The 12,884-nt window shown below is 38.3% G+C and overlaps 1 protein-coding gene across 1 annotated transcript in view; it reads left to right on the top strand.

Annotated features, from left to right (window-relative positions):
• The window catches only part of HTR4 (5-hydroxytryptamine receptor 4), a 173,858-nt gene that overhangs the window by 149,175 nt on the left and 11,799 nt on the right, over positions 1 to 12,884 (top strand). Inside the window, exon 8 of the mRNA XM_052643545.1 lies at positions 910 to 1,478. Coding sequence (XP_052499505.1) covers positions 910 to 1,478 — 569 coding nt within the window. The remainder of the gene's footprint in view (positions 1 to 909; positions 1,479 to 12,884) is intronic.

Raw genomic sequence — 12,884 nt, 5'->3', positions numbered from 1 at the left:
AACTGACAGCAAATGTCATACTTAATAGTAAAATATTGAAATCTCCCCTCCTGAAACTGGGACTGGAAAAATGGTGTCCACTGTTACCATTTTTATTCAGTATTGTACTAGAGATCTTATTAAGTTCAACATGCAAGGAAAAATGGTATTAAGACTAGAAAGATAGAAATGAAATTGTCATTATTTGCAGATCACATGATTATTCATGGAAAACATTCAGAAGAATCTAAAGATGAAATATTAGTTACTAATTTAACAAAATTGTTGAATACATAGCCAATATACAAAAATTTTTCAGAGTTCTATGTATTAGCAGCAGACAGTTTGGAATATGAATTTAGCATAGTACTATTTGCATTAGAATAAAAATGCAAATATTTAGGTTAAATCTGGCAAAAGATATTTATACAAAAATGTAAAATATTACTGAAATAAATTCTGAAAGCTTACATAAAGAGAAAGAATTATCATGCTTGTGAATTGGAAATCTTAACATTGAAAAAATGTCATTTTTCCTCAGTCATGCTATTCTAATTCCTATCAAAATTCTAGAAGATTTTTATGGAAATACTGAGATATAAGAAGACCCAAAGCAGCCAAAAGCATATTCCTTTCCTACCGTCATGGTTCTATATGCTGTAGGCTTATTAGAAGAAAAACAAAAGCTTTGCTGATAAACCTTTTTTATTTTCTTTCCCTTCACCCTTTTTCTTTATCAATCCCTCCCTTTCCTTCTCTATTCCTTTCCTCTTTCTTTCAACCTTCCAAATCCTCCTTTTCTCTTCTTCTTTTTTATCCTTTGTGTTTTCTTACAATTTTTCTCATTCTTCTCCTGCTTCTTCCTATTCACTTTTTTATTCCTTTCCACCCACCCTACTTCTTCACTTCCTCTTTCCCTCTAACTCTCAGATAGAAAAAAGGAAGGTCAATCAGAACTCTAACTCTACGTACTGTATCTTCATGGTCAACAAGCCCTATGCCATCACCTGCTCCGTGGTAGCCTTCTACATCCCATTTCTCCTCATGGTGCTGGCCTATTATCGCATCTATGTCACAGCTAAGGAGCATGCTCACCAGATCCAGATGCTACAACGGGCAGGAGCCCCCACAGAGGGCAGGCTCCAACCAACAGACCAGCATAGCACTCACCGCATGAGGACAGAGACCAAAGCAGCCAAGACTCTGTGCATCATCATGGGTTGCTTCTGCCTTTGCTGGGCTCCATTCTTTGTCACCAATATTGTGGATCCATTTGTAGACTATACTGTTCCTGGGCAGGTGTGGACCGCTTTCCTCTGGCTTGGCTACATCAATTCTGGGTTGAACCCCTTTCTCTACGCCTTCTTGAATAAGTCTTTTAGACGTGCCTTCCTCATCATCCTCTGCTGTGATGATGAACGCTACCGGAGACCTTCCATTCTGGGCCAGACTGTCCCCTGTTCAACCACAACTATTAATGGATCCACACATGTGCTAAGGTGAGTGCTCTGGGGCTTGTTATGTGCAATTGCATGACTCAGAAGAGGTAACTTTCGAGTTTTCTGTTTCCAGATGAATTATTCTTAAAAATCTGTATAGTATTTTCAAAGATTAAAATAAACTTCTCCCATCTGTTAATAGATTAGAGCAGTGGATAAGCACTTAGGCACTGGGGCACAATGATCTGTATTCAAATCCAGCCTCTAGAGTTCTTTGACTTCAGGCAAGTCATTTAACCATTCTGAACCTTTGATTTCATTTAAAAAATGAAAATCATAATCACAATTTATACATCACAGTGTTTTTTTGAGAATCATATTAGCTAGTATGTATAAAGCATATAGTACAGAATCTGACACCTAGTAAGAATATAGCGTATATTATCTACTTCTATTTACAGGTACTATTTCAGGGTAGTAATTAAAGCCATAGTAAAATAGTCTTTATTTTGATCCTCAGTGCCACTACTAATCATTTGCATAATCTTTCTTGATTTTTACTTTTTTCAACTGTAAAAAATGGTAATAAATATAACACCATCATATAGGACTTTTATGACAGTTAGGGGTAATGTATTCATATATGGCCGGACACATAGAAAGTGCTCATAATACTACTAATAATATTGTAAACTAATAGCATATAACCTGATACCATAAGATGGCTATAAAATAACATGATAAGCTAAAATAAAATAAACAAAGTGATAAATGTGCAATAGTAATGCCATATGATAAATGATATAATGGAAGTATGGACAATGTAGACTGGGGGTATGAGTAGGAAAGAAGCTGATTTGGTTAAGGGAATGAGGGAAAACTTCACAGAACAGCCTTTTATAAGAATTTTAGACTTGGAGGAGATGTCACAGAAGGCATTCCAGATAGAATGAGCAGCATGAGGAATATGAAAGCAGCATTGGAATATGAAAGAGTGGGGAAATGTCAGGTGATTTACCCAAGGTCACATAGGTTGATGGAGGTAGGAGAAAATTTGGAGTTGAATTTCAGTGACTAGGCATGATGCCTCTTTCCAAACTCTGATAATTTTCTTGCTACCCTGCCTTACAGTTGTTCTTAGCTGTGAAAAGCCATGTATGATAAGTACGTTTATCCTTTAGCAAAGATGAATCATCAACAACATTTTTTTCCTTTGTCCTGAGATGCACAGGAATTTCAACAGAGCAGTTCCTTCTCTGAGACAAGCATTTAATTTTTCTGATGATGACAATATTAAACTGTTTTGGCAGCTGAAAATTGGGGACTTTTCATTGCATGTGTAAGAAAAGAAGAAAACATAGGAATTTCTATGAAATATCAATACTTTGCTTCAGAGATTTCTCAGAAACATAAATTCAGTTTTCTGCTACTGGTGTGAACAGACTTGTAGTTAAATCCTAGTATGATGTTGAGATTCCAGCTGGTGGAAAGGCCTCAAAGGATACCCCTATAGGCTGGCATTCTTATTTATTAATAATTATTGTGCCTTCATGAGTGTCGCAGAAAGGATCTTACAGTAAAGTGAAGTTTGTGTATAAGAACTTCTGTGTGGGTGCCAGAGAGCTTTTAGTTATTTAAGCTTAGTTGCCTACTACTTAGAGAGTCTGTTCTAGTAGTGCCTTTATTAAAACAGTTGGTTAGAACTGATGCCTTTTCCCCACAGTAACAGTCATAGAGTTTAGGGTTTCTAGGGCAGCAGGGCAGCCCAGGAAACCTATTTTACTAATACTGTATTATTTCATCCCTCCTGCTTTTGGAAATCTGCAGCATGATTGTTAAGCAGAGAGAGCAGTTTAGAGATGGCTTATGTGTATATTCTTCACACTTTGTTCCTAAGATTTGTTTCTTCCTGAGGCCATGAAAAGTACAGGAAATTGGTATCAGGTATTTCACTGTGGAGGTGAAGAATCTTGTAAGACTGGAGGTAGCCTATACAGAGAAGAGAAAACTATTTGAAACTTGAATCCACTAGAGTGTAAGCCTTGCAAGGACAGGAATCCTGCCTGTTTTATTTCCTGCGACATAACAAATGCACAATATGGTGCTTGATGGATAATTTAACAAGTCATAAAATTAATTCTCCAGATTGACTATTTTAACTCAATCTAAGAAAAATGTGTGTTTTTCCTAAAAATTCCACAAGTAGGACATCAACAAATGCAGATGAATGAATGAAATATAAAACCTGTAGCAATGAAAAGTAAAGTCAGTTTTTATCCTACTAACCCAGCCCCTAGACAACAATTACCACTAGTCTATAATCTTTTCAATGCATTTACAAATATTCATAAAACAGATTCACAGATTTTTCTCTCTTCATTTTACATAAATGGAGCCATTCTGTGTATACTTTTCTGGACCTTGCTTTTTATTCTTTAACAATGCATTTTAGAGATCATCCCACTCAGACATATAGATCTAACTAATTATTTTTAACTGTTACATAATCTTCTGTACTAAAAATACATATTACATTTTATTTAATCATTTCCCATTAATGGATATGTAGGTGTCTCCAATCTTTTGCTGTTACAAACTGTACTATTTTTAATGTCCTGAAACACACTTCTTTGTGCATGTGCCAGTATTCCTTTCAGATAACTACTGAAAGTGAAACTGCACTATTGACAATTATGTGCATTTAAAAAAGTTATGCTTACCATAACACTGACCTCCCAGAGCACCATAGTACCTTGCATTTTCATCAGCAGGCTGTGAGAGTATCTGCTACTCTTTCCCCTCAATGGGTATTATGCATCTTTTATTAATATACTACTTTGAAATATGCTCTTTCATTTTATTTGCATTTCCCAGATGATTTGATAGATTGGCCCTTTTTAAAATTAGTTATTGACTGCACCTTCCTATATTTGGTTCTTTGTCTGGAAACTATGTTCTATTTTTCTGATTAATTTCTGGATGTTCTTTATTATATTCCAAATATTAATCCTTTGTTAGATAATTTGCAAAAACATACTCCCAAACAAAATCTTCTGCTTGATTTTGAATTTTGGTTAGCTTTTTTCTTATAGAAGTTTCAAATTAAAAAAAAAAACTCTTCTTATTTGACCTCTTACAGTTGACTCAGTTTTTTTCTTGAAAAATTTCCTAAATTAATTTTCTTAAATACCATATTTATCTGGTTTTCCTCTTAACTCACTAGCAATACCTTCTGAGAATCCTTAACAGGTTCTTCCTTTTCTATCTGGCCTCTAAATGTTGGAATTCTTCAGCACTTGGTTCCTAATACTCTCCTCAAACTACATTCTCACTTTATGTGATTTAAGCATCCATAGCTTTAAATGCTTTAAATCATCATGCTGTCAGCCCTCTCATTAATTTATATCTCCAGGTCATAGCTGCCCTTTGAACTCCAGACCACAAGATCCAATTTGCTTCCTTGACAACCCCATTTATATGTTTCTTTGGAATATCAAATTTCATGCATCCAGAATAGAATTCTTCTATTTCTCACACCCCAACCACAAATTTCCTGAGTCTTCCCTGTCTCCATAAGTAGAGCTATCATCTACCATATTAATAAATGGCCCTGAGGGAGAGCTAACATGTTAGAAGGAAGACTTAAAGGTTTTAGAAAGGAAAACCAGTCAGCCAATGTTGGAAATATGGAGTTAAATCTAAATAAATGCAAAATTTAACCATACAAGCAAAATATAAGTCACAGAAATGTAGGATGATGCCTGAACAAATTTATAGCTTTCCATGTCAAATTTGGAACTGTGTGTCAGGTTCCTCTTCCAAGGCATCTATTGACAAAGTATGGGGCAGCCCATCAGAGACCTCCTTCCATATCATTAATAATTATGATTATGATCGTGATGCTTAACATAATTCCAGAAAAGTGTGCCAATTACTGTATTTAAGAACTTTGAAATCATTGTTGCATTTAACTTTCACAACACCAAGAGAATTTGGTGTTATGATTATTGTCATTTTAATGATGAGTAAACCAAGGTTTAGAGAGGGTAAATAACTGGCCCAAACTCATACAAGTAATAGTAAATGATGAAGCTCGAAGCTGGAATCAGGATCCTACTCTTCCTGACTCCAGAGTTCAGTCTTGTCCAGCCCACTTAGAGTCAGGAATAGGGTTACCACTTCTCATGTTCGTCTTGACTCTTGGATAAATTCGATGAGACATTTATCAGTCTGTCAACTCTGCCATCATGCTCATGTTTCTCTATCTTGTCTGCAAACTGTGAAGATTAGTAACTTGTTCAAATCCAGGCATTTTTTTCCATCTCTTTTCTAAAAAGGAACTAAAGTTATATCAGATAAGTCTATTCTTTGTAATCTCATATTGACTTCTTGCCTGGGCACACATTGACTATTCAAAGAAATAATAAACTTAATAGAAACTCATCTCAGGGTAGATATAACCTCTTCTATAGAAAACACCCTTTTTGTGTTTTTTCAATTGGATCATTTGTTCTTCTCTGCTTCCTCTGGATGGCAGTGACCTGTTTATAGTACTCTTTCTTGCATTTGTACTGCCTGAGATTATAGAGTTCCTTATTTAACCCCGAATAAGGCTAGTTATTCCTCGAGGGTAGAAACCATGGCTTTCTTTTCTCTGTATACCATTTAGCCCCTCACACAGTGTCTACAAAATAGTATATAACCAAATGATCAGTACATTCTGATGAAAGATTCACATGGTCAAAACTGAAAGTTGGTTTTTTTTAAATCTTCCTCGAGATTCGTAATGTAGAAGACTTAGTCTACAATCCAAGACTCACACTGAGGAGGGCCAGTTAATGGCAGCACTCTGAGTCTCTGACCTTTTTTCCTCTTAAAATCTTTTTGAAAAAACGGAATTTTACTTCTCCAGGTTGAATTAAAAACAAGCCAATCTGGCCTCAGTGGTTTAGAATAGTAGATTTCCCATACTTGGTCCTATCTTCACAGCCCTTTGACTTACATGACATTTTATTATTAAACAAGCAGTTGGGTAGCCATTTTTGCAAGACATTTTTCGAGGACTTTGGTCACTCAGCTTGTACTGACTAATGTGCTCATGCTAGCAGAGTAGTCTGCAGTTGTCTTTGGTTGTTTTCTGTTGGATAATTATCTTCTTTGGTAATATCCAGCCCACAATCAAAATAGAAGTGAAGATACCATTTGGTTATCTAATGAAATAGTTTGTCCAGATATGTAGGTTATACAGTCTTAAAAAAAAAATAGTTTCCAAACATGAATTGTATCATATGAATGTTTCTTGGGGCAGTTTTAATTTGTATGCACACATATATAAGAAAGAGGCATAATGCTAGTACCATGTGAGCAATGGATTCTAACAGGTTCATCCTGTGTATAAATTGATTGTTAGTGAATCTGGAGCCAGCTTCTCTCTCCTTGTCATGTCTTTAACCTGATTCTATAGCTAGGTTTTCCCCATCTGCCAATATCTCTCTTAGTCTTCTAGAAGTCACTTTATAGGAAACTCACATCAAATATAATGGCAGAGAAAGGAAGAAATAACCTAATGAGAAAGCACTGGCTGCTTTCCTACTCAAGTCAGGAAAAAGAAAATGATGCCTTTTCACTTCTCCTGCTCAACATTGTGTATACAAAATTCAAATGACAAAAGGAAGAATTTATCTGATATTAACCAGTAAAATATGGGAGAATATTCCTTTGGAAGCTTGCTTCAGCTGTCATCCTTTAAGTCAAGTGATGCTCCACACTTGGGATGCATAGTGTGGACCCATAGACTGAGACCATGCATAGTCACCTGGGTGACAGATGATAGGAATAAGCCATGTTGAATTGATGTGGGGTTATATAGGGATTTGATTCTGGAGTTCTTTGTGTATTGGATAAATGCCAAGGATTTTGCCAGTCTTGTTCACTACTGTGTTCTCTGAGCCTAGTAAAGTGCCTGGAACATTGTGTGATTTGACAGGGGAATGAAGGATGGTTCTGTTTCTTCTCCCTTGGTCTGGCTTCTCTTCTATTTATGTTGATTAGTTCAGATGATCCCTGGCAGAGTAGAGACTTGGCTTGCTAACAGTAACTTCAGAACAGAGATCTTTCTCTACCTGAAATCCACTGAGAATTCCAGTTTGGGCTTTTTGGGTAAATAATTCCTTTCTTGCCTAACTCACTGTGAAAATCAAACAAGATAATGTATGTGAAATTGCTTTGCTAACTGCAAAGCTCTGTCCTCATGGGGGAGATAATTATAAGAGCAGACTATTTATAAGTTAGGGAACACAAGCAGAATTTGCATGGAAAGTTTAGCTTCGGGGGTGAGTTTCTCTGCTCATGCCAGGTTTCAGTATCTTCCCTGACATTCTGCAAGATTAGATCTTGCTCAGACTTAAGTCACTCACTTAATTTCTAAGAAGGCTGAACATTCCTGCTGCTGCTGCTGCTGCTAAGTCGCTTCAGTCGTGTCTGACTCTGTGCGACCCCATAGACGGCAGCCCACCAGGCTCCCCCGTCCCTGGGATTCTCCAGGCAAGAACACTGGAGTGGGTTGCCATGTCCTTCTTCAATGCATGAAAGTGAAAAGTGAAAGTGAAGTCGCTCAGTCGTATCCGACTGCTAGTGACCCCGTGGACTGCAGCCTATCAGGTTCCTCCATCCATGGGATTTGCCAGGCAAGAGTACTGGAGCACTTCCCAAAGAATTTCTTACCTATCTGACTTGGCTATCATCTTCTGTTCTCCAGCCTCAATCTCTTTGATGAAGTCTTTCCATTGACCTGGAGGTCTCTAGACCTGCCCTGTCTAGTAACGACATTCCAAGAGCTCAGTGGTTACATACAGCAAGGTTAGATAGTGCAAACAAAGACTATTTCATTTATTGTAAAAAGTCCCAATGGACAAACTGCTCCAAAGCAATTTGATCCTTCTCTCTGGAAGGAAGCAATATATATTTTTCCTCATACAATTAACTCTTATTATCCACTAGAGTTTAATAATAAATAAAATGATTCTAATGGATGGACTGTATAATCTTTGACATTTCCATGCACAAGATTAGTATATTCAGATTTATATGTGGAATCAATAAAGAGAAATGTGAAAATAGGAAAAAGTGAAAGTAAGAAAGAGAATGAAGTTCCCCCAAATAACACTAGGAGAAAAAAGTTCTTCAGGTTCATTATTGCCTCCTGTTACCAGAATTTTCAATTATATTTATGTTTCATTTACTTCTTTATTATCTGCAACCAGACTGTCAGTCTCTGAGGGCTGATAATGTCCATTTTATTCCCAAAAGTTCCCACAGGGTGTAGTTCATTGTTCAGTTAATACATTTGTCTAATGAATAGATGGATACCCTTATCAGCCCCTACCTAGACCCTATCATTTACCAGGACTGTGTACTCAAATAAATTTTCACCACAAAAATAATTTTTTTTTTTTTGTTAACTCTTAACTGGAATAGTTGCTTTATTCACGGTGAAGCCATTTGCCAACCTTTAGTTTCATCCCATCAGAATTCTGTATTTAAATAAAGGTTTTCATTTAGTAGATTGGAAGATTACCCACAGATGAGGAAATAATTTAGGTTTGATTTACTTTAGATCCCTAGAGTTTTCTGCTAATGTTGAAAAGCTGTTTGGCATTTAAACGCCTTTTTTTTTTTTTTTTTTTTTGGGCCTTTACCTTGAACTTTGGAGGCTACAATTGGATTCAACATTTATCTCATTGCTTTGAGCCAATGCAGACTTACTCCGGCTAAGTCAAAGATGGATGAGAGGGGCTTCCCTGATAGCTCGGACAGTAAAGGATGTATGAGAATGACCTCTCCTTCCCTTCCTCAGTCACCTCCAGAGCTGGCTACATAATTTGTAGCCCCAGTGAAAAATGAAAATGTGGGGCTTCTGGTTCAAAGGGCAGGAACAAATTCCTCTTAAAAGTATTAAAATGTAAAGCCATTTTCTTTCCTCCTCAGTCTTTCTCTTAATTTGTCATATGTATTTTATTTGCTACTTACCTGTTCTCTAGTAGAAAAACAAAATGCATTTTTAAATTATTAGCAGAAAATTTACCATCTATCTTTATGTTGTGCAATGCCGTGTTAAATGCAAAAGTAAGAGCGTTTAACTTGTATGTGGAATAACCAAAATTGCATTTTGAAATTCAGACATGCTTATGTATTTTATTTTTACCAGATAGTGCATAAAACTAATGCAATTATTTTTATTTTACTCCTTGATGCATGCATATTCTACTAACATTCTCCCCTCAGCTTACTGAGGAGTAAAGAAGGACTGCAGAGAAAAGAAACATGACTTGCTCTATCATATTCTTTCTTTCTATGTCAGTACTTTATACATAAATGCTTGGCTAATACAGGAGAGTAACACTGTGAAAAAGACATGGTAGTGGTGGCACCCCACTCCAGTGCTCAGCTTGCCTGGGGAGTCCCATGGATGGAGGAGCCTGGAAGGCTGCAGTCCATGGGGTCGCTGAGGGTCGGACACAACTGAGCAACTTCACTTTGACTTTTCACTTTCATGCATTGGAGAAGGAAATGGCAACCCACTCCAGTGTTCTTGCCTGGAGAATCCCAGGGACGGGGGAGCCTGGTGGGCTGCCGTCTATGGGGTCGCACAGAGTCAGGCACGACTGAAGTGACTTAGCAGCAGCAGAGTTCCTTGATGGTTTCTTTTCCTTAGACAATCACTGCCTTCTTTCTGCATCCGGCAAGTTCTGGTTCAGATGGAAAACATGTACTCTCAGGGCCACCAGTCATCTGCTGGTGTTGGTAGATGTGTTGATAGGAAACATGGGTGCAGAATTGCAGTGGACCCATGTTCTGTGGAAATTCAGCGAGACTCAGCAAACACAGGGTAAAGCATGGTAACGAAGCTGTTGACAGAAAGACAATGGGAGAATGGAAAATACTTCATATAAATTATATGTCCACATTGTGCTTACTTTGAATCTGACTAAATTTCTTATGTTCGGTGGGTCTACCAGAATTCTGTGCTCACGGGGCATTGCTAATGTGATAGGCAGCAAGGAACTACGGTGTGCATGCACATTGCACATGTCTGTGCTCACGTGCATGCCTCATTGTCCCTCAGGGTTCACAAGTTCAAAGATAAAGTTATTGCAAATTCTGAAGTGAGGATAAGCAGTGCAGTACAGCAGGCTGTGAGTTCCTATGTGATTGCTCTGATCACACAGCCATGAAGCTGGCCCTGTCCTCAGTTTTGCCCTATCCCTACATGAGGCAGCTCTCACAAAAAATGGTTCTGGTTGATATCACCCTAGAACATAGTGAGAATAACATCACAAGAGCTCCACTTGCCTCATAAATACTCAGGGTTAGAAAAGTTAGTGCTGTTTGCAGAGTGTACCTGCAAAAGTTTGGTAATCAAGTGGCTTAAGTGCCCTCCAGCATGCCCACTTCTAGGCTAAAGTGCTGAAACCTAAACATTTTCCCTTCCACTGAGACATATTGTCAAGGAAAAGTTCCAGTCTCTGACTCCAAGGAAGGTGAGCTTTGGTTTGTAACCAAAAGGGCATTCGACCCAGTGTAGCATAATGGCTGTAGGGGCTGGAGTCTGACACACCTGGCTGTCAGTCCTGTCTCAGACCTGTCATTTACCATCTGTATCATCTTTAGCAATGTGGCCAAACATCTTTAGGCTTCTATTTTCTCACCTGTAAAACTCCAGTACTTTGGCTACCCGATGCGAAAAGCTGACTCATTTGAAAAGACCCTGATGCTGGGAAAGAGTGAGGGCAGGAGGAGAAGGGGGTGACAGAGGATGAGATGGTTGGATGGCATCACTGACTCGATGGACATGGGTTTGGGTAGACTCTGGGAGTTGGTGATGGACAGGGAGGCCTGGCGTGTTGCGGTTCATGGGGTCGCAAAGAGTCAGACACGACTGAGCGACTGAACTGAACTGAAAACAGTGATATTAGAACCCATCTCATAGGACTTTTTTTAAGGTTAAACATGATAACATATGTGCAGAGTTGAGCCCAGCTTCTGTTACATAGAAAAGTGTTCCATGAATGGAAGCTGCCATAACCATTGTTATTATAATTGTAGATATAACATTGCTCATGTCTTGGTTAAAACAAACAACTTATCCAGTTATTTTCTCAACTTCCTGATAAGTGTTTCTTGATGAATGAGTCAATAGAAATCTTATGTTATAAACACTGCTTAAACAAGGAAGGCTGAGCTTCCTCTGTTAGGAGAAAAGCCAGAAATGAATGAAATGAAATTAATCACACTGTTTATAAATAATTGTTTAAACAACATGAGACAAGACTTGTTTCCTGAGTACATCATGCCCTGTGCTAAACAGTTGGGACTGTTATTTTGAATATAACTTCTGACTTTAAAATTACCTGTAGGCATTTCTTTGATCCAGTACAAAACGTGCTAGCTTTTTGAACAAATTGGTTACACACTATGTGTATTTGTTTCCCCCTTTTGCCCTCTTGTTTCTAGGGTATTAGGGTCCCATGTACCAGGCCTCTAAGATTGGTGCCCCACTGTGCATGTCACCCTGCAGGGCAAACTGCAAACCACACCCAACTCCAGAGGTGCTCAAGGTGGTTTATTGGAGGCAAGCACAGAGGCGGTGCGACGTGAGTCTCTGACCCTTGACCCTGGCTGCATGCTAGAGTCACTGGGAGCTCCTGGCTTCCACATGTAGAGATTCTATTTTAATTGGTCTGGTTAGGGACCAGAAATGCCTATGTTTTAGGAGCTCTAATGTATATAGCAGGATTGAGAACCATTAGTATACTGGAACAAGTGAAACTTGTCTTCTAATTTCTTGCTCATTGCTATCATTTCTCTCTGCAGCAATAAAATCATAAAGTAGAAGTAGATAATGCTTCAAGTTTAGGTCTAGCTCCATGTCTTAAGGGGCTTCCCTGGTGGCTCAGACAGTAAAGAATTTGCCCACAATGCAGGAGACCCAGGTTTGATCCCTGGATCAGGAAGATGCCCTGGAAAATGGAATGGCTTACCCACCCCAATATTCTTTCCTGGAGAATTCCATGTACAGAGGCTATAGTCCATGGGGTTGCAAAGAGTCAGGCACGACTGAGCAACTAACACCATGTCTTAAGCTATTGAGATAGTTTGGATTTAAACTGGCAGTTCTCAATTAGGGGCAGTTTTGTTTGCCAGGGGACATTTAGTAATGTCTGAAAGCATTTTTGGTTTTCACAACTGGTGGATGTTGGACTTCCCTGGCAGTCCAGTGGTTAAGACTCTGTGCTTCCTTTGCAGGGGGCATGGGTTCTGTCTCTGGTTGGGAAGTTCCACATGCTGCATGGTATGGCCAAAAAAGAAAACAAAAAAACAAAAGAACTAGTGGATGCTACTGGTAGCCAGTAGATAAGAGGCAAGAGATGCTACTAAACATCCAAGAATGCATGAGACATCCCACTC

The sequence above is a fragment of the Budorcas taxicolor genome, chromosome 7 (genome assembly GCF_023091745.1).
Source record: "Budorcas taxicolor isolate Tak-1 chromosome 7, Takin1.1, whole genome shotgun sequence".
In the NCBI taxonomy this organism is placed as follows: domain Eukaryota; kingdom Metazoa; phylum Chordata; class Mammalia; order Artiodactyla; family Bovidae; genus Budorcas; species Budorcas taxicolor.
This window is presented reverse-complemented; position numbering and strand designations above follow the sequence as displayed.